Source organism: Furipterus horrens, unplaced genomic scaffold (assembly GCF_987537825.1).
Source record: "Furipterus horrens unplaced genomic scaffold, mFurHor1.1.pri manual_scaffold_8, whole genome shotgun sequence".
NCBI classification, from domain to species: domain Eukaryota; kingdom Metazoa; phylum Chordata; class Mammalia; order Chiroptera; family Furipteridae; genus Furipterus; species Furipterus horrens.
Window position 1 is genome coordinate 97,080,372 of NW_028327178.1, and position 19,825 is coordinate 97,100,196.

A 19,825-nucleotide genomic window follows, 5' to 3' on the forward strand; every position below is an offset into this window, starting at 1 on the left:
TTGATTTGAACCCTATTCTCTTCACCAATGGTTTTGTGTGGATTTTTCTTTGTTTCATTTAGCCTACCCTTCACATCTTCCCTTATGCATTTGTCATACTTAAGTATATCTGTCAAGCCTGTGAGCATCTTTATCACCAGTGTTTGGAACTCTGCACCTGTTAGGTTGGCTGTCTCCTCATCTGTTGTGTTGGCTATCTCTGTATCACTTAGTTCTCCTACTGGAACCTTTATCTGTTCCCTCTTTTGGGCTGTACGTCTCTGTCTCCTCAACTTGACAGGCTCCTGTGTTTGCCTCTGTGTCTTAGGTGGAGCTGTTGCACCTGTTACATTGTAAGGGGTGGAGCCTTAGGTATTTGTTGGAACAGGGCAACCTGTTTCTCCACGTTGTGAATGCTATATGTGGGGGAGGGGACTGAGAAGGAACAATGCCACTTGCTCAGCATTCACCCCTTTTCTAGGCATTTCTGCCACTTCCCATATGGGCCTGGCACCCCTCTAGCTGTTGCCCTGGCCATGGTTCCCAGAGTGGGTAAGTTTGCGGATGTTCTAGGACCGTGGGGACCCTCTAAACAGGTGGACTCTGCTGAGAGTCCAGCAGTTTCTTCCTCTGCCCCAACCCCCACTGGTTTTCACAGTCAGAAGCAATGAGGCTTTATTTTCCCAGCGCTGGAGCCATGAGCTGCATGGTCTGGTCTGGTGCTGGGAGCGCTCCCCAGGTGACCCTCCCTACTTTTTAAAATGTGTGACTGTGCTTTCTGCCAGCCTGCCACAGCCACTGTTGCCGCCTCTGCTGCCACCTCCACACTGTATTCCCTCTACCCCTCGTACCTGTCTGGATGACTATTTCTTCTTTATATCTTTGTTTATTGGATTTGCATGCAGCTCCAACTTCTTATTTTTAGTTTCGAAGTAGGTGTATTCCTTCTTAGTTGTGGAGGGAAATGCAGCATGTCTGCCTACACCTCCATCTTGACTGGAAGTCAGAGGTCAAGAGTTGGGTTTTATTTTTTTAAATCCTTACCCTAGGATATGTTTAGAGAGAGAGGAAGGGAGGGAGAGATACATCAATGTGAGAGATAAATATTGTTTTTTATTTATTGTTATTGTTTTTGTTTTTTAAAGAAAGAGAAGTTGGGGTGAGCAGGGAGAAACTACAGTTTGTTATTCCACTTGTTTATGCATTCATTGGTTGATACATGTATGTGCTCTGACCAGGGAATTGAACCCTCAACCTTGACATATGGGAATGACACTAACTTACTGTGCTAACTGACCAGGGCCTGACTTTATTCTAAGACATTGACACAGGAACATCCTCTAAGTCTTAACTCTTTATTTCTAGTTCTTATGCCTCATATTTCTTTTGCTTAAGTTATACTTTATTATTATTTTTTCAAATCATCACCTAAGGATATGTTTTTATTAATTTTTGAGAGAGAGAGAGAAATTGATTGGTTGCATCCCATATGTGTCCCGACTGGGGATCGAACCTGCAACCTAGGTATGTGCCTGACTGGGAATTAAACCCACAACCTTTCAGTGTGCAGGATGATGCTCCAATCAGCTGAGCCACCTGGCCAAGGCTACTTTTTATTTAAAAACAAAACAAACAACCACATGAATCCATAAAACTCCCATCGTTTTTTTAGTTGACAAATATTTGATTAATTTCTACACTCAGTACCTTCCCACTGGGTTTACTTTTTGTTGTTGAAATACACCCTTTACCGTTTCTTTAGTGGGGATCCATGCCTGGCATATTCTCCTTTTGTTTACCCGAAAATTTATTTTCATCCTCATGACTATCTTTAAATAAAGAATGTGCCTTTATTATTGGTGCTTTGTGGTTTCACTATGCTGTATCTAAGTATAGTCATATCTTTATTCTAGAAAACTCAGCCATTATTTCTTCCATAGCCCCTAGGCCCTTCCTTCCATCTGCTCCTTTTAGAATTCATATTAGATGAATATTGAAGCTTCTCAATCTACAAATTTTTTTAAACTACATTTTCATATTCTTTATTTTTTTAGGTCTGGTCTTCATTTGGGGGTAGTTCTCTAGGACTCACTTCCAGTTCACTAATTCTCTTTGATTTTATTCAAGCTAAAGTTTATCCGGTCTGTAATTTATTTTGTCACTATTTTGCTTTCACGATTTCTGATTATTTTTATTTCATATCTACCTGATTTTATTTCATTTCATTTCTGTTTTTTTTTATTATTATTTAATGTGCTTTTTAGTGGGTGTTATATCTTTTTATATATATTAAATATATTTACTCGAAAGTCTTTGTTAGATTGTTCTTTAAAATGTTACTTGAAGTGACTTCAGGTCCTAGTTGTTTTGCAGCTTTTCTAAGCCATTTTCCTTGTTCTGTTTGTAAACCCTTTTGACTGAGAGGTGGTGTTGGTCTGTGTATCATTCCCTTTCTCTCCTCTTTGCTGTCCACCTCTCTGCTCACTCCTCCTGTCTCAGAGGGAGTCTTCCAGCCCATCTCAGCCCGAGCTACCACAGCCTCTGGCTGCAGGTCTCCTTCCTGCATGGAGCACTTCTCTTGCTATGGATGATTAAAGCATGAGTCCACTGACCTGATCTGACCCAAACATCTATAAAAATAAGTTTTTGTATTAGACTGTGAAGGCTTAGAAATTGGTGATTTTACTTCCTGGAGGACATTGGGTCCAATTTATGAGAGGCTAACATCATGGGGCTTTGTTCTGCATCTTTCTGCTCAGCCTTCAGAGATTTCTTCTAGTCTGAGATTCTTTGCTGGGTCTTGTGTCTGTATTTTACTCATTCATTTCCCCCATATATTATTATTGTACCGTTCTACTCCACCTCTGCTTCGTCAAGAAATTTAGCTCAAGCATAATGTGATTTAACTGGTTTTTGACATTTGGTGAGTTGAGGGTAAAAAGAGCTCAAGTATGTTGTCCTTCTGATGTGTCCTGTCCTTGCTCTGGAGCTTGGACTGCCTTACGTGCATTCGTATCCAGGGTTATACTGCTTCCAGCCTCATAGGTCATTGGAAGGGTCAGGGCTTTTGAGAGCCACAGTAAATGTGTTCCAGGTACTAAAAAGATTGTCCTGCGATCATTCATATTTAAGCCACAATGAGATACTCATTTCAGTTCTAGGTACTTTTGCCCCCAGTGAAGTGAAAGCGTAAGTCCACAAAACACTCGCACAAGAATTTCACAGCACCGCTGTATTCCTCAGAGTCCCAACCTGAAAACTTCTCAGGGGTCCATCAGCATAACAGGTAAACACATTGTGGTATAGTCCAGCACATTAAGGATAGCCTTAGGGTGTTACCAGCAATTAAAAGGCGTGATCTGCAATAAATGCAGCAACACAGGTGAATCTTAAAAACACATTGAGAAGCCAGGCATAAGAGTCTGTACTGTATGTATGATGCCATTTATATAATATTATAGAGTAGGGAAAACTAATGTATGATTATAGCAATCAAATCAGAGGATCAGTAGTTGCTTATTTGGTGATTAACTGGAAAGAGGCATGAGGGAACTTACTGGAATGACTAAAAATATTCTGTCATGATGGGTAGGTATAATGGACCAAAACTGATTAAACTGTGCACTTAAATATGTATAACATAAAAGCTTTTAAAGATTTATTCAAATAAAAGGTGAGTAGAAAGGATTGGAAGGAAACACTACTTATATCTGGAAAAGGATTTGAATAAAAAAAATATAAATTCCCTATAAATCAATAAAAAAAAGGATAAATATATTTTTAAATGGGGACAGATAGACAGGTGGTTGTATTTTATCTTTAAACATGGTATGAATATATAGGACCAGTTCGTTGTGTCTTTTGTTTAAATGATAACATGTTTGCAGTTCAGAAAGCCATTCACTCTTTCTTTGGTGCTCTATACAGTGGCAAACTCACATAGGGTTTACCAAGTGAGAAGTAAAGAAAGAGCCTCTTAAGAAATATTGGTAAATATCATCTTTGCCCAGTACAAATCTCTAAGAAAGGATTAGTGAACAGGATTCGCTCACCTCCCACTTTGCTCTCCTGAATCCAGCTCTGGTACCCACTGACCCACTGTGCTTAATGGGTAAGCAGTTATGAAGGAGAAAGAAAATGGGGTGGGCCCACTAGTTTAAAATAAAAAAGTTACCCAAAGAATGTTTTGTACAACTAGTCAAATTGGATTCTTGTCCATTACTGAGGGTTGATGAGTAGGGGAAGAGGAAAGGGGGCTAAAGGCAGCCCCTCTGCAGTGGTCACCATGTTTTACTGAGGTGGTTTTGGTAAAGACCTTGCTTGAAAGACCAGAACAAATATATTATTTTCTAGAAGTATTCTAAAAATACTGTGTAGTGCAGTTTCCTCTGGATTCTGTTCAGGGAAACTGAAGGCAGCAAGGATAAACATACTCCCTGGAGGCCTGCCCTCCCCTGCCAGACCTCTGTAGACACGGTAGCTTCTTCCTCCACCTCATCTCTGTGTTCTCGTTTGAGAGAATCCTTGATCCGGTGCCGGGAGCCCAACCAGCACATGAAGAAAAGTGGGTCTTGTGATCTCTGTGAATGAATTATTTGTTGGGCTTTCTAAACCTTGTTTCAGTGGCACGACTAAGGGACTGAGGAAATAAGTTCTACAGGACTTGGAAGAGTCAGAGTCGGGCTTTGGTAGGCCTGTGTGCCCCAGCCTCTGGGCCGCGGACCAGTACCTGTCCGGGCCTGTTAGGAACCGGGCTGCACAGCAGGAGCTGAGCTGGAGCGTAATGTGCTTGAATCATCCCGAAACCATCTCCCTCGCCCCCGTCAGTGGAAAAATTGTCTTCCACGAAACTGGTCTCTGGTGCCAAAAAGGTTGGGGACGGTGTTGTTGAAGACGAGCCTTTTGGATCCAGTCTCGTGCAAGTGTAACGCCGTGGAGATGTGTTACCGACTTGTACATAAGGACAGCTTGTACCACACCTTTTCTTATTCACTCTTCAGTGTCAGAATGCACTTAGGAAAATCAGGGAGAAATTTTCAGCTTCCCATTGTCAGGAAATAGAACTTAGATATTTCTTCTGTATTACCAAACTACTACCTATAACATGTAGTTACTGTACCTCTTTGTTTTATAGCCAAACAAGCACATGTAACTTAGTCCACGCACAGCTGTGGGAGAGTGCTGGTGACTCCTTAGCTTACCTGGGTAAGCTGTCATTTCTGAGCGTTCGTTAGAAGTAGAAGACGTTTCTCGTTCCATGTACCCGACACCCCTTCACGCTCAGAGCACAAGTTACCTTACCCATAGTTCTTATGCCTCAAGGACCACGTGTCTGCGTCACAGGCAGGAACCGGGCATACATCAGGAGACTTACTGCCCCACTTTTTGATGTGGGGTGGAGCAATTACGGGCAGAGATTCTTGGTTCTTAAATTTCATCCCTGTGTTCATGTCATATAGTCTCTTCAGGCCTTACAATACTCCTCGGCCCTCTTAGATACCTTGGATATGTTTTTTCTTCCTTAACCTTTCTCACGTCATAATACTATTAGTACTTGCTGGCAGCAATCTTCCGTCACTATTGATTATAGTCAGTCTTTTCACACTCTTAAAAACCTTTAATTGGCTTAGAATTCAACCTTAAAACCTTCCACAAAAAGCTCTGATGTTTAAAAAGAAAAGGCTTCCCAGGAATGTTGTTTCCTCAGTCTAACCAAGAATACTTTTAAATGCAGAAGTTAGAAAATGGTGAACAATTATGCCTGTTCCTAGAAATCATTGTGTTCCTTTGTAATTACATGTAATCCTTGACAATTTCTTCCATCAGACTGTAAATGGTTTCTTGAATTTAATGAGAATCAGCTCTGGCAGGAAACTGCTTTTGGGTCACAGATTCAGCGGTAAACTGTGATGGGGATCTCTATACCCTTTGTGCTGACAGAAGTCAGTTTTTGGGACATGCCATGTGGGCTTTTCCCAAGAACATAAACATTTTACAGGCTGAAAGCCAGAGGCCTTCTTAGTCATCCTGCAGGAGCCGTTGTGCTTTACCGTGAAGCGGGACAGCATGATCGCTCACTGGGTTAAATGCCCTAAAATCTCTCTCCAGTACCCTTCTTCTACCGTGCTCAAGCTCAAGTTCCTTCCCTTTGGTTCAGAGCGCTGAACTTGGATACTTACAGTCTGTCTTTACCTCACCCTAAGCAATCCTTTGGAATTGGGTCTTTGCAGGGTGAGAAAGACTGGCAGAAATATGAGACCGCTCGGCGGCTGAAGAAGTGTGTGGACAAGATCCGGAACCAGTATCGAGAAGACTGGAAGTCCAAAGAGATGAAAGTCCGGCAGAGAGCTGTGGCCCTGTACTTCATTGACAAGGTGAGTGTGTGTGCCTGCCACATCGTGTTCAGCTTCACAAAAACGTCAGGAGCGTTTACTCCTCTGGGCCCCGTGCTAAGTACTGGAGAGGTGGTAGCAGCCCGGACTCAATGTCTGGTCCAGCGGGGAAGGTGGAAGTGGGGAGAGGGTCAGTCAGCATCTGCTGATGTCCGAATACAGTCTGCCTGATCAGGAGGGTTTGCCTGAGTCTGAATGTGCCAGAAATACTGTGACATTTTCAAACTGTTTCTATGAGCCACCAGAAATGATTTGACATCACAACCCAGCACACAAATATATTTATGCCCGTGGTAAGTGAAAAACAAGTTACACAAAATAATACTTTAGCCTTTCTATAAGAAGTGAATTCTGATTTTGTTTGTTTGTTTCATGTTTAAAAAAGATTATAACGCTTAAAATTGGTTTAACAGTCTGCTAATAGACCACAAGTATAGTTTGAAAGACTACTCTGGAGATCAGTTTGCAGTATTTAGGAGAAAAAGATTTCATGTTTTTCTACCAGTTTTGCATTGCTTATATTTGAGTACAAATTCTGAGTTGTCTCAAAAATTGAGCAAAATTAAGAGACTAGCTTTTTGAGTCTAATGGCCAAGATTAGAAACACTCCCTCAGTGCTGCTTTAAAAAAAAGAAAAAAGGTTTCTTTCCTCCATTCCCACTTGAGAAGACAGAGTAAAGAGAAGGTTGGATTTATAGGGAAGTTCAGTGTCCCCATGGCTCTCTATACTTAATTTCATAGGGGAAGGAGCAATGGTGCAGAATCCAGACTTCTCAGGCCTTGCAGACTAATGCTCTGTTCCCAAGGGGAATTGGGAGGCTTCTGAGTTTGGTTTCCTAGAGATTGTACAAGATTGAAGTTTCTTCATTTATGCTCATCTTGTTTTTTCCTTCTCTCTCTCCCCTCCCTGGCAGCTTGCTCTGAGAGCGGGCAATGAGAAGGAGGAGGGGGAGACAGCGGACACTGTGGGCTGCTGCTCGCTTCGCGTGGAGCACATCAACCTGCACCCAGAGTTGGACGGCCAGGAATACGTGGTCGAGTTCGACTTCCTCGGGAAAGACTCAATCAGATACTACAACAAAGTCCCTGTTGAGAAACGAGTAAGTTAATGTGGCCTCCTTTTCCATCCATCCATCTTATCCATTCATTCAGCAAGCATTTGTTGAGTGCTTTTTGTGTGCTCTGCTTTGCTGGGCACTAGAAAAAAATGACTTGAAAGAGAGGGGAGAGGTATTCTTTGGTGTCCTGTGTGCCTCCTTTTAGTCCCTGCCCTCACCTCCAGCACTGGTGCTGCCTTGCTGAGAATGAGGGCCATCTTGCATAGCAGTATTCAACAGAGGACACTGTGGAGGTTTGCCCTCACAACAGACAACTTAAGATTTAATCCACCACGTTGTTGTAACGATTTAACTGTATTTCCATAATCCCTGGTCATGTGCACATCTGTCATTTGTAGCTTTCCTCACTTTCTCCCCAGTTCCTGACTGAATGAAAAGGTAGCCCTTTGCTCCTCAGATCTCTGAACTTGTAGCTGAAGAGGGTATTGCAATTCAGTGGTCCCCCCAAAAGATTGGGCTTGAATCAGAGACCTATAGAGTATAGGGCCCCATAATCCAGCCCTTTAGTCTGATGTTAAATGAGTACTTCAGCTTTGCTGGCTTGTGGAAACACTCCAGATGAAACAAAGCGAAGGAAACCTGACAAACGTAATGCCTGGGCTTAGATTAGATTCCACACTGGCGTGGGGCAGAGGACATCACTAGGTCAGCTGATAAAATTGGAATATGGACAATAGATTAGCTGAAAGTAGGTATCAATGCAAACTTAGGAAGTTGGTAAGTACTGTGTACGCAGGGAATCTCTACCCTGTGTAAGGATCTACTTACTGATGGTTCAGAGCAAGTAATTAGTACATACACACCTGTGGAGAGAGAAAATGTGAGCAGACAAGCACACTGCACCGCTGGTGAGCCAGGTCATATGTTAATGATAGGTGCATCTGGGTAAAGGATGTGGGTGTTCCTTGTGCTTCAGGTTGCAATTGTTTCCAAAATACAGGTTTTAAAAATAATAATCAGGCTCTGCTTATTTCTTTTAGGTTTTTAAGAACTTACAGTTATTTATGGAGAACAAGCAGCCTGAGGACGATCTTTTCGACAGACTCAATGTGAGTGGCCAGAGTGCACCGGGTTGAAGGGGGGGCCCAGCCACAGCCTCACACGCTCCTAAAGGAGAGGTGTGCCTGGGGCTGACTCGGGGTCTCTCCTTCAGCTTGTCCTGAGGCATCCGATGTGCTCTTCTTCCCTCAGCACACGGAGAATCCAGGGCCAAAACCCTAAGACAGGTAGACCAGCCCTGCCTTTCTCCTCTGATTCCTGCAAAGCCTTCCCTTCCCTTCCCTTGGCTAGATGCCAGCCGTCTCCGCCGGAGACCCAAGGCCTGACCTTGATAACTGATGAGGGAAGATGTTAACAGGGAAGGACAAATGTGCTTTATTAGCCTGCTTAAGATTGAAGTACTTCTCAGGGAGGTATCATGCAACCCCGTGTCCTGGAATTCTCTTCCCTCTTCCCAGCTTCCCTCTGGCAGAGCAGTGAGCGTGGCGAGGTTGTGATCACACGGGCATCGGTGTCCTGGAGCTTGCCATCAGGGGCAGGGTTGTATGGCTTCTCCGTCAATCCTGACATCCTCTTTGTTGCTTTTTCTCATCCAGACTGCTATTTTAAATAAGCATCTTCAGGATCTCATGGAGGGCTTGACAGCCAAGGTGTTCCGTACATACAACGCCTCCATCACGTTACAGCAGCAGCTAAAAGAGCTCACAGCCCGTAAGTACTGCTTGGCCACACAGGGCCCACACCCCACAGAGAAAGTCCATGTCCTTGTTCTGCTAAGTCCTAGATCTGTTCCACTTTTTCTCCTTAACATTGTGACTGCAAACTTCCCCTGCACACCTCTAATAGAAAGCAAAGGCGTAGTTTGTATAAACATAAAACCAGTGCTATTTCCCCATTTGTATCCCAGCTTCTGGATTCACTTTATAGAATGCTGACAGGGGCTTTCTATCTGCTTTGAAAATGCCTGCATTTTCTGTTCTATAAAATGTATGTCATTTAAAAGCTCACAGAGGGAAGACATAGTGCTGTAATGCTCTGTTAAATTGGAGAGAGTAAAGTTGTCATGGTTACTAAAAAATAGTAGAGCAAATTCTTTCCTTGAGGTTTCTGTCATTTTTTCCCCTTAAGAGTAGGTAGTATTCTAAACAGCTGCAGAAGGTATCACCAAGATCTGCAACCTTTTTTCCTGGGGCCCGGTTACTGCTAAATTCCCATTGTCCTCTATAAATAGGTCAAATGGCTTTAGAATATGAGCCAGAAAAACCAAACATGGGTGTATGGAAGGTCAGTGTTTTAGGGCAGGATAAAGAATGACACAAGTAAGAACATTCCTTGACTTTTTATTTCATTTTTTAAAATATATTGCCTTCAGGGTTTTAAAACGCAGAGCTCACAGTCCCTTTGTCTTATCCTCCTCTGTCCCAAGTCCCTATTTTCTCCAGGTTACATTGGGTGGGCAGGTTGCAGAGGCAGGCACTGCAGCGAGCAGATGAGTGTTGACTCTCAGATTTTGGCCTGTGGCTTGGGGAAACTTGAATTGATCCTCTGAGTGACATGCGGGGCAGTAGAATCACGAGGATGAAGCACTGAGGAGGCACGTGGTGTGCTCTCTCTTGTACAGACTGACTCTTGTTTACTGTCACGTTGCTTTCTTTACAGCGGATGAAAACATCCCCGCGAAGATCCTATCTTATAACCGTGCCAACCGAGCTGTTGCAATTCTTTGTAACCATCAGAGGGCACCACCAAAAACTTTTGAGAAGTCCATGATGAACTTGCAAACTAAGGTATCTTGGAGCTGGCTGGTAGGGTAGCCAAATGAAGAACACGGTGTCTGCTGTGGGCTGATCATCTGAAAACGAGAGGCATTTACAATCCAGCCTTCCAAGCAGGGATATGAGAAGGCCAGTGTTGAGTCTGTTCTGGAAGAAAGGGCCACGATAAAGCTAAACAAATGGAACTGTGATAGTAGTTACCCCTGATCAAGATACTGAATATCAGGTGCCCGTTGTTCAGGTGTTCACTCTCTGGACAGAAGGTCTGCACTGGCCATTTTGAAAAGCTGAGTTTGATATGCCCCCTTGGAAATATTGCTGATTGTCGTCCTTATTATATAAGAAGATAATGGATATAGAGTCTTCATAGATCCTTGCCAAACCCAGAAATAAAACTATTTCCAAATTAGATTGTTTCAAATTGAAAAGAGAATGAAAAAGTGATATTTCATTTTCCCCCAATTCTAGCACAACTATTTTTATTTTTACACATTCCACAATAATCATATTTTATGTAGTTCTTCATCAAACATCTTTTGAATAATAGGGAGAAACTGATGTATAAATAGATGTGCCTCTTTTCCTCCCTCTACTCTGCCTGGTACTGAGCTTTTAAGCTACAAGACACTTAACATTTGATGAGCATTTGTGTGTGAGCAGTGGCTAACAGACCTAATCCATTCTAACATATTGGGTTGGCTAAAAAGTTCGTGACTTTTTTTCGTAAAATAAAAGGCACATTTTTCATTTTCACCAATAACTTTATTGATTTGGATATTCTGAGTATGTTAGCTATCTCCTGCTGTTGGCTTCTGGTGGATAGAGGCCAGAGGTGCTGCTAAATAAACATCTTCCAATGCATGAGACAGCCCTACAGCAAAGAACTGATTTGGCCAAAATGTCAATAGTACTATGAAACCTCGCAAGCCACTTTTGACACATTCGATCAGTCACAGCACCTTCTACATGTACTGTACAATTCTTTTTTTCTGTTTCAGTCACATTTTTACCTTTCTTGAAATAATAAAGCATATAATATACTGAAAATGTTGGGTATTTTCTTCCATCTTCAATTTTTAAATGGCTGCACAAAAATTTACCAATTTTGATGTTTTGTTTTGTTTTTAATGCATGCTGGTATGACAGTTGTCACAATACAATCTAACAAAATTGTTTTGAATGAAGTTCAAGCACTGCTAGAGCTATTGTACAGAAAAAAAGTAAATGAAATTTTTGGCCAACCTGATATTAACCCACAATGAAAATTTACAGTATTCATTGCAGAACAGATACATTAAAATATACTTGCCAAATATATTTTAAAGTATGATGTAGTAATAAATGTGCTTCCTTATTAACTTACTAAGATCTTAAGGTAGTTCTAATAACCTCTATAAATTTCAAGGTAGTAATTAATATAAATGGTACTTTAATATTTCTGCAATATTATGATATGAAAATATCTGTATTATCTATTGCTGATAAAATCATAGTTAATATTGGTATCACTATAGTTTTGTTGCCCACATAATTGAAGAAGTAATGAATTTCAACTAGAGGTTAATGAGATTACAGATGTGATTCTTTTTCATCCACATTCGCAGAATTCTGTACCAGGACGAGTTTAAAAGCTGCTATAGAATGAGACCACACACACATTTTCAGGCACATGTTGAAATTTCATTCTGTTGGGGGGAAAAATTCATTCTGTTGAAATACATTCAAGATAAATACCTAGGAGTAGTACATCTGGGTCAAAAGATACGTACAGCCTACCAGTGCCACAGTAAATGAATACATGTCCATAGAGCTCTCAAGTCTGTACGGTTGGCAGGCAAAGAACCCTGCAGGCCGTCCTTCCAGCAGCTCCCATTTGCTGCCACTCTGTTAAATGGCGGTCGCCTGTTATCATTTACTCTCCTCATGTTGTTCTGAGCCAGAAATAAAAGCATGAATATTCAGGTGTTGTTTACCTAACTCAGCAGATCCCTCCTGGAGCATGAGGAGGTCTTTTGTCGACTTCACTCTGGAACCACTGTCTGGGCAGCCCAGGCTGCCTGCCAGACGAGCCCTCCAAGCCAGGGACCCTCTCCTGTGTGCCCACAGAGCAAACACACCCGTTTGCCAAGTGAATCAATGAAGTCTTTGATGCGTGGAGAGAACTTGACATAACCTGCAAATTTAGCATTCGCAGAAATGGTTAAAAGTTTGTGGTGTGTTGCATTTCTAGCCTAAGAAAAATCTGGCTCGTGGTGTCTGATGCTTTTGTGTATAGAAAGCAATCCCTTCAGCTTGCCTTTGGACAACATAAGCATTGGAAGTAAGCCATTCCTAGTAAAATGCACTTAATGATCGCCTCACAATAGTAGCCTCTGTTTCCAATCTGGGGCTGTGTGTGTATCTAACAGACAATTCTAGGCTGAGAGCAACAGCCCAGTGTGTGTGACTCAGGCATGTGTATACTCTGCAGAGGTTCCCTTGACCTCACAGGCTATCAAGGTGAGCAGGTCTGGGGTTCCCACTGTGTTCAGCAGTGGAAGCTCCCAGGTTTGGGCTCTAGTTCCATGGTGTGGCCTGCTGCCATCCCCAGACAGGAACTCCTAGAGAAGACTTAGGTTCTCAAAAGGTGCTTCGAGGGCTCTGTCAGCGAGGAAGGCTGCAACTCCATGAGATTCTTCTGGAAAAAGAGCCCCACAGCTTAAATGTTTTCAAATTTCTGTTTCTGAGGAAGACTTAATTTTCTTCCCATCTCAACCCTGTCTCCTTTTGAAAACAGAATGCCAAAGACAGGCATGCCATGTATCAGCTTGGAACAGACTGGTTGACCTTTTAATTGCCCTTTTTTAAGACCCTTGGATATTCTCTTCATGTACCCTTTTTTCTTGAGAAGCTGGCAGCTCCTTCCAGAGTGCTGGGAGAATCTGAGGAGTGAGCTGGGCTCAGTAGATGAAGGATTCTGTCTCAGTTACATAAAGAATATCTCCTGTACTGTTCTTGGAATGAAGGCTATAGCTTGGCACAGGTTCCATTTGATGAACAGTTCTCATCTATAGCCCTCTTAGGTGTCTAAAGCCAAAGTGATCTCTGAAAGATTAGCACCCACATTCCCAGTCCCAGCGGCTTCTTTTCCCCAAGCATCTGGCTTAATGGGGCCCTGGATCTCTGTCTATGGAATGCTTATTTCTTGATGGGTCACTAAATGGACAAAGAGCATTTGAATTCAGCAGTCCCTGTGCACCTACTCTGCTTTCACGAAGCTACTCCTGGGTGTTTTACCTGGCAGGCTACCAACAGAGATGGCCTGCCTGGTGGTGACAACATCCAGGCTTCATCTTCTCTAATGTAGCTGTTCTTTTAGTCTCTCTGGGCTTTTTTAATTCTTAAAACTGACTGATGTTCTTCCCCACCCAGATTGATGCCAAGAAGGAACAGCTAGCAGATGCTCGGAGAGACCTGAAAAGTGCTAAAGCCGATGCCAAGGTCATGAAGGATGCCAAGACCAGGAAGTATGTGCCACTGGTGTGCAGAGCTGGGGGTGGCTGAGAGAAAGGCGTGTGCAGTACCAGCCAGGACGTATGTGCTGCTGGTGTGTAAAGCTGGGGGAGCGGAGAGAAAGCCGTGTGCAGCACCAGCCAGGTCCCCCGGGGCTCCACACTTCCAGGGTTTCTCAGTGATGTCTTTTGGAAATCTCTGTCTTGGGAAGTTCTGCTTTTACTGCCCTCTCAGTGGCAGGGTGGTGGTGCAGTCAGTGTTCTTGTCCAGAGGGCAGGCCTGTTCCTGATGACCTCCATTCTTCCAGGGTGGTTGAGTCAAAGAAGAAGGCTGTGCAGAGACTGGAGGAACAGTTGATGAAGCTTGAAGTTCAAGCCACAGACAGAGAGGAGAATAAACAGATTGCTTTGGGAACCTCCAAGCTCAATTACCTGGACCCAAGGATCTCAGTGGCTTGGTAAGCACTGAGCCCTTTACTGCTGGCTCGAGGAGGGTGGCAGGGTCGTGAGAGCGCTGCGCACTTCCAGTCCTCTGGGACACCTCTGCCAGAACTTGGACGTGCGCGCTACAAAGGCACTGGGACATTCTGTGTGGTCCTCAGTGGTCAGTGCTGTTACGCTACCTTTAAGCGTGTTTATGTCTGTTTTTAAAAGGCAAGTGCAGTCCCCATGCCTTTGGAACTTCAGGACAGGAATGGAAACTCTTTGCCCACATTGAAGGGAAAATATAAAAGAGCCCTTCACTTTAACAAAACGTTTTAATTGTTTTTACAAGTGAAGGAAGAAAGGTAGGAACAAGGAAAAAAAAAATAGGAACAAAGGCAGATAAATTTGTTTGCCCACTTTTCCTGTCCCCCACCACACACACACACACACACACACACACACACACTTATTTTTAAAAATCTTAAAGTAGCTTGTTGAAGATACTTGTTACCTTGAGTTGCTAAGTTCTGGGCCTAAGTGGAGGAATCATCATCCCCTGTGACACCTGCTCCTCTGGGCCAAGGTTCCCACACCCCTCTTGTGCCCTCTCTACTCTTTGTGGCCTGTTTGGTCCCAGGGGATTGGTTATCTTGAAAGGCACTGTGGACTTTAGAGCTAGACTGCGTGAGTTCAGTTTTCAGCTACATGAGAACATATCCGTTCTGTCTTTAAGTCTTTTCATTTGTACCTTTTCCATTTGTGCATCTGTAGTGGCACCTACTTTAGAGGTCATTGTCGAGGTTAAATGAGTTGAGCACCTGAATCCTCATTCTTTCCAGATGGAGGTGAAGGAGAAGGCAGCATGTCAAGCCCCTGGCCCCAGGTCTGGGCCATCGCTCCCCGAGACACTAATCCTCCTTTTTCTCCCTTGTTTGCAGGTGCAAGAAGTGGGGGGTCCCAATTGAGAAAATCTACAATAAAACCCAGCGGGAGAAATTCGCCTGGGCCATCGACATGGCTGACGAGGACTACGAGTTCTAGCCAGCCTCAAGGAGCCGCATTCTGTGAAAAAGGGACAGTGTGCTTTGGGGAAGATGGATAAACTGTGAGCCTCGCTTGCCCTTGCACCTGAGGGAGAGGCTGCAAGTCTTAACAAACCAACATCTTTGAGAAAAGATAAACCTGAAGATATTATAAGGGAGAGCTGAGCCAGTTGTCCTATGGACAACTTATTTAAAAATATTTCAGATATCAAAATTCTAGCTGTATGATTTGTTTTGAATTTTGTTTTTATTTTCAAGAGGGCAAGTGGATGGGAATTTGTCAGAGTTCTGCCAGGCAAATTCATTGTTTCACTGAAGCATTTGGATTCTCTTAGCTACTGTATGCGAAGTCCGATTATATTGGTGCGTTTTTACAGTTAGGGTTTTGCAATAACTTCTATATTTTAATAGAAATGAATTCCTAAACTCCCTCCCCTTTCCCCCATTTCAGGAATTTAAAATTAAGTAGAACAAAAACCCAGCGCACCTGTTAAGAGTCGTCAATATTGTCATGGGAATCAATTTTCATTAAACTTGAAGCAGTTGTGACATTGGCAGTGTTTTGGTTCAGACACCTATTCACAGAAAAGCATGATGGGAAAATATTTCCTGACTTGAGTGTTCCTTTTTAAATGTGAATTTTTATTTCTTTTTAATTATTTTAAAATATTTAAACATTTTTCTTGATCTTAAAGATCGTGTAGATTGGGGTTGGGGGGAATGAGGGGTGAGTGAGTCTAAGGATAATGAAATAATCAGTGACTGAAACCATTTTCCCATCATCTTTGTTCTGAGCATTTTCTGTACCCTCTTAGATAGCCATCTTTTTTCATTTTAAACCTGTCTTTCACTTGAAAGATTTTATTGTATAAAAGTTCCACAGGTCAATAAATCTAGAGGAAAATGAGTATTTGGTCCAAAAAAGAAAAATAATCAAGATTTTAGGGCTATTATTTTTTCTTTTGTAATTGTGTAAAAAATGGGAAAAAAACATAAAAAGCAGAATTTTAATGTGAAAACATTTTTTTGCTATAATCATTAGTTTTAGAGGCATTGTTAGTTTAGTGTGTGTGCAGAGTCCATTTCCCACATCTTTCCTCAAGTATCTTCTATTTTTATCATGAACTCCCTTTTAATCAACTGTAGGTTATTTAAAATAAATTCCTACAACCTAACAGAAACTTAAGTGTCCGTCTCTTTGTTACCCAGAGCCCCAGGCCAGAGTGTGGCTCTGGGGCTGGGACTTGGCTTGGAATGTGGTCTGGCTGCTCAGGTCAGCAAGGATGGCTCCCTCCCCAGGAGTCCTGCTGCCCTGGGTGTGGGTCACAGGGAGCTGAAGCCCACACCCTTAGATAAAGGCAGGCCCAGGCAGTGAGGGAAGGTGCAGAGAACCTACAGGAACAGATGGGGTGCAGGCACTGTATTAGTGGGTTGGCCAAAAAGTCTGTTTAGTTTTTTCTGTAAAATAAGATTTTTCATTTTCACCAGTAACTATTGATTTGGATATTTTGAGTACATTGGCTATCTCCTGACACACTTAATTGATTGTTCTCAGTTAATGTCTCAGTTTGATCGCTGTCAACTTCAACTGGCCTACTTGACTGGAGCATCGTCCAGTGAGAAATCTGCAGCACGAAACTTCACAAACCACTTTTGACACATTCAATCAGCACCTTCTCCATACACTGCACAAATCTTTGTTTGCATTTCAGTTGCATTTTTACCTTTCTTGAAATAATAAGGCATAATATACCAAAAATGTTGCTTATTTTCTTGGATCTTCAGTATTAAAATGGCTACACAAAAGTTCAATTTTGATAATTTTTTTAAATGCACACTGATATGACAGCTGTCACAATACAATCTAACAAAATTTTTTGAAGGAAGTTCAAGACAGCTCAGCACTACTAGAGCCATCTTACAGAAAAAAAAAACCAAAAGAACTTTTTGGCCAACCCAACAGAAGCCTAGTGTGGGTCATGTTTATGGAGCACGTGTGTGAGCGGGCCCCCCACCACCACCAAAAATTATCTTCTGGAGGGTGGGCCCTTGTAGTACAGGTTTCCCCCTGCTCAGTGAGTGTTTTAGGAACCCATCTGTATCTGCACCAGCTGGCATTGTGAGAGGCTGCATTCGGCTTCAGTGAACTCTTTTGAAGACTCTTTGAATGCATTTGTTCATTTCATGATAGGTGATTTACAAGCACACCTGCCCACACCACACTGAGTGTTCAGCAGTCAGTAGTTTTTGACCCAAAATGGCATGCCCCGCCCTCCCTATTCACTTGATCTCATCCTGAGCAATTTTTTGTTTCCCTGGATGATGAAAAAGTTCTCAAAATGTTTTAACGATGTGGAAGAGGTGAAACAAAAAACAGCATTTAAGCACTAAAAGGCATCAAAATGAGTTCAAAAACTTTGGAGCAGTGGATAAAATGTCTCTTAAGTGTATTGCATCAAATGGTGAGTACTTTGAAGATGACTGAAGTTTATACATGTAAGAATAATACACAATTCTTAATCAATATCTAGGGTTTTTTGGGTCCCCCTTGGGAAGCAGATTTCAGGAGTGCTTTCCATGTGTGCTGGCCAGAAAGCAGTAGGGAGCTTCTTTGGGTTTGCTTGTGTGGCTGTGCTTAACATTCAGGATGGCAGGAATCGATGGCGCTAAGCCAGTCAGGACACCGGATCCCAGCAGCCCTCTCCCAGGTAGAATGCCAACTCCTCCCTGCATTGACTGGTTGATAGAGTGATTTGTGACCACTTCCCCGTGCTCTGGCACCCAGGCTGGTCAGGGACACTACAAAAATTGTGTCTTTCCTCATCCTTAGGTTACAGCTAAGTCTGACATTCAGGGTGAAGAGTGAGATCTCTGGTCAAACGGAGCAGGAAGGCTAGAGTGGTCAGAATTGGTCGCTTAGCTGGAGGCCCTCTAACTTGCCTGCATGTGCACGAGTGTTCTGGAAAGAGCCATCTCCTTGATGGTCTCTGAACTCCCTGGGGCTGGGAGCTGGGCATGGACTGAGTCCACTGCAGGCAATCCTGGAGGGCGTCGTTTTTGGCAGCTTGCATTTCATTGGCCAGTGAGGGAGGTAGCATTCACCCCAGGGAATAAAGGCGGTTATATTGACATCATGGCTTTGGAACAAGAGGTTGCAGCCAGGTATTTCTGAATGGATTCTGTGGTGGTGTAGCTAGGCCACTGAGGGTAAGAAATAGCAACAGAGGGTCTTCCAGCGCCCAGCTGGTAAGCTTTATGGTTGGTGGGTGGGTGACAAAGTGGACCACAAGTTTGGGACTTGAGCAAGACCTGCCACAAGTAGGGCACAAACTTGGTCCACAACTAGGAATCAGGGACAGGCGTTGCAGGCAGGAGATTTTACTAATAAGCAGGAATATGGGCCTACCTTTTCCAGCGAGGACCTTTCTGCAGGACCTCTGAGAGCAGGTGCAAGTCAACTACACAGATGTTATGCAGAATGACTGTGGAGGGTGTGTCCTGGATGGCGGCACCAGGTCCCGGAGAGGAAGCCAGAGGGTGGGAAGCTGACTGGCCGCTGGGCATGAGGGAAGAGGCTGGGCAGGCAGGCGAGGGCCCTGAAGGATGCTTGAGCATGGAGTCAGGAGACACCCCCCCCACCCCCGCCTACTCACCCGCTGGTTGGTTCCCTCCTCCCAGCCATGTCCAGGAGAGGCCAGATGGGCAGGGTCTGACAACTCCTTCCTGTCAGGCCTTCCTGTGATGCTCGAGTCCAGCTGTGGGCAAAGGAGACTGCCTCCATGCACCACTTCCCATGCGGGACAGCTCAGCGCTGCCGTGGCTCTTCCCGCCACCTCAGCCCTCACACAGAGGCCACAGGCCTTGTCAGTTCTCTCTGCCAGGGCTCCCTGAGGCCTCTTACACATTTAAAACGTGCAAAAAGAAAGCACAGCTCCCAGCCCTTCCTGGCCACCTCCTCCTCCCCTCTTCATTTCACAAACAAGGCCCTGGAACGTGTACTTGAGGACACAGCCGTGTCACTCCCCCACCCACGGCAGCTAGCTTCTGCCCCATCTTGCCCCCGACTCTCCCTCCATCCTGACCAAATGCACCCATGAATGAGGGACCAAACCAGTCAATGGGCTCTGCATCCTGCTTAAGCTCTTTGTGGCACTGGACAGTGACCTCTTCTTTTTTACAGCTCTATTGAAGTATGTTTTATATATAAAACCTACCTACTGAAACAGGCATGGTAATTTTCAGTAACTACTGAGTGGTGCAACCATCGCCATAAGTCAGTTTTGAACATCATCCACCCAGTCGGATCCCTCACACCCCTCCTACCCCCTCGACCTTCACAAATGCACATTCTCTATAAATCGTCTTTACGGGACACCTCACAGACATGGAGTCATACAATACAGGACCGCTCCCTCCTTAAAGCGCTTCTCTGTGGCTTCCACGCCACCTTCTGCTTTTATTCCTCCGCTCTCAGGCCGCTGCTGCTCCCTCAGCCCAACTGCATCCACACCTGAACGTGACGGTGCCCGTACCTCTGACCCCAGCCTGGACCCCTTTCCCGAGTGCCAGGCACAGCTCTGCAGTGAGGCCCGTGGGCTACAC

General features: G+C 43.8%; 1 protein-coding gene across 1 annotated transcript in view; it reads left to right on the top strand.

Annotated features, from left to right (window-relative positions):
• The window catches only part of TOP1 (DNA topoisomerase I), an 87,041-nt gene extending 70,637 nt beyond the window's left edge, over positions 1–16,404 (top strand). The window contains exons 14-21 of the mRNA XM_090286406.1: positions 6,210–6,353; positions 7,286–7,471; positions 8,470–8,538; positions 9,085–9,199; positions 10,148–10,275; positions 13,675–13,769; positions 14,063–14,212; positions 15,119–16,404. Coding sequence (XP_090142532.1) covers positions 6,210–6,353; positions 7,286–7,471; positions 8,470–8,538; positions 9,085–9,199; positions 10,148–10,275; positions 13,675–13,769; positions 14,063–14,212; positions 15,119–15,221 — 990 coding nt within the window. The 3' untranslated portion in view covers positions 15,222–16,404. The remainder of the gene's footprint in view (positions 1–6,209; positions 6,354–7,285; positions 7,472–8,469; positions 8,539–9,084; positions 9,200–10,147; positions 10,276–13,674; positions 13,770–14,062; positions 14,213–15,118) is intronic.
• Positions 16,405–19,825: the final 3,421 nt, after the last annotated feature.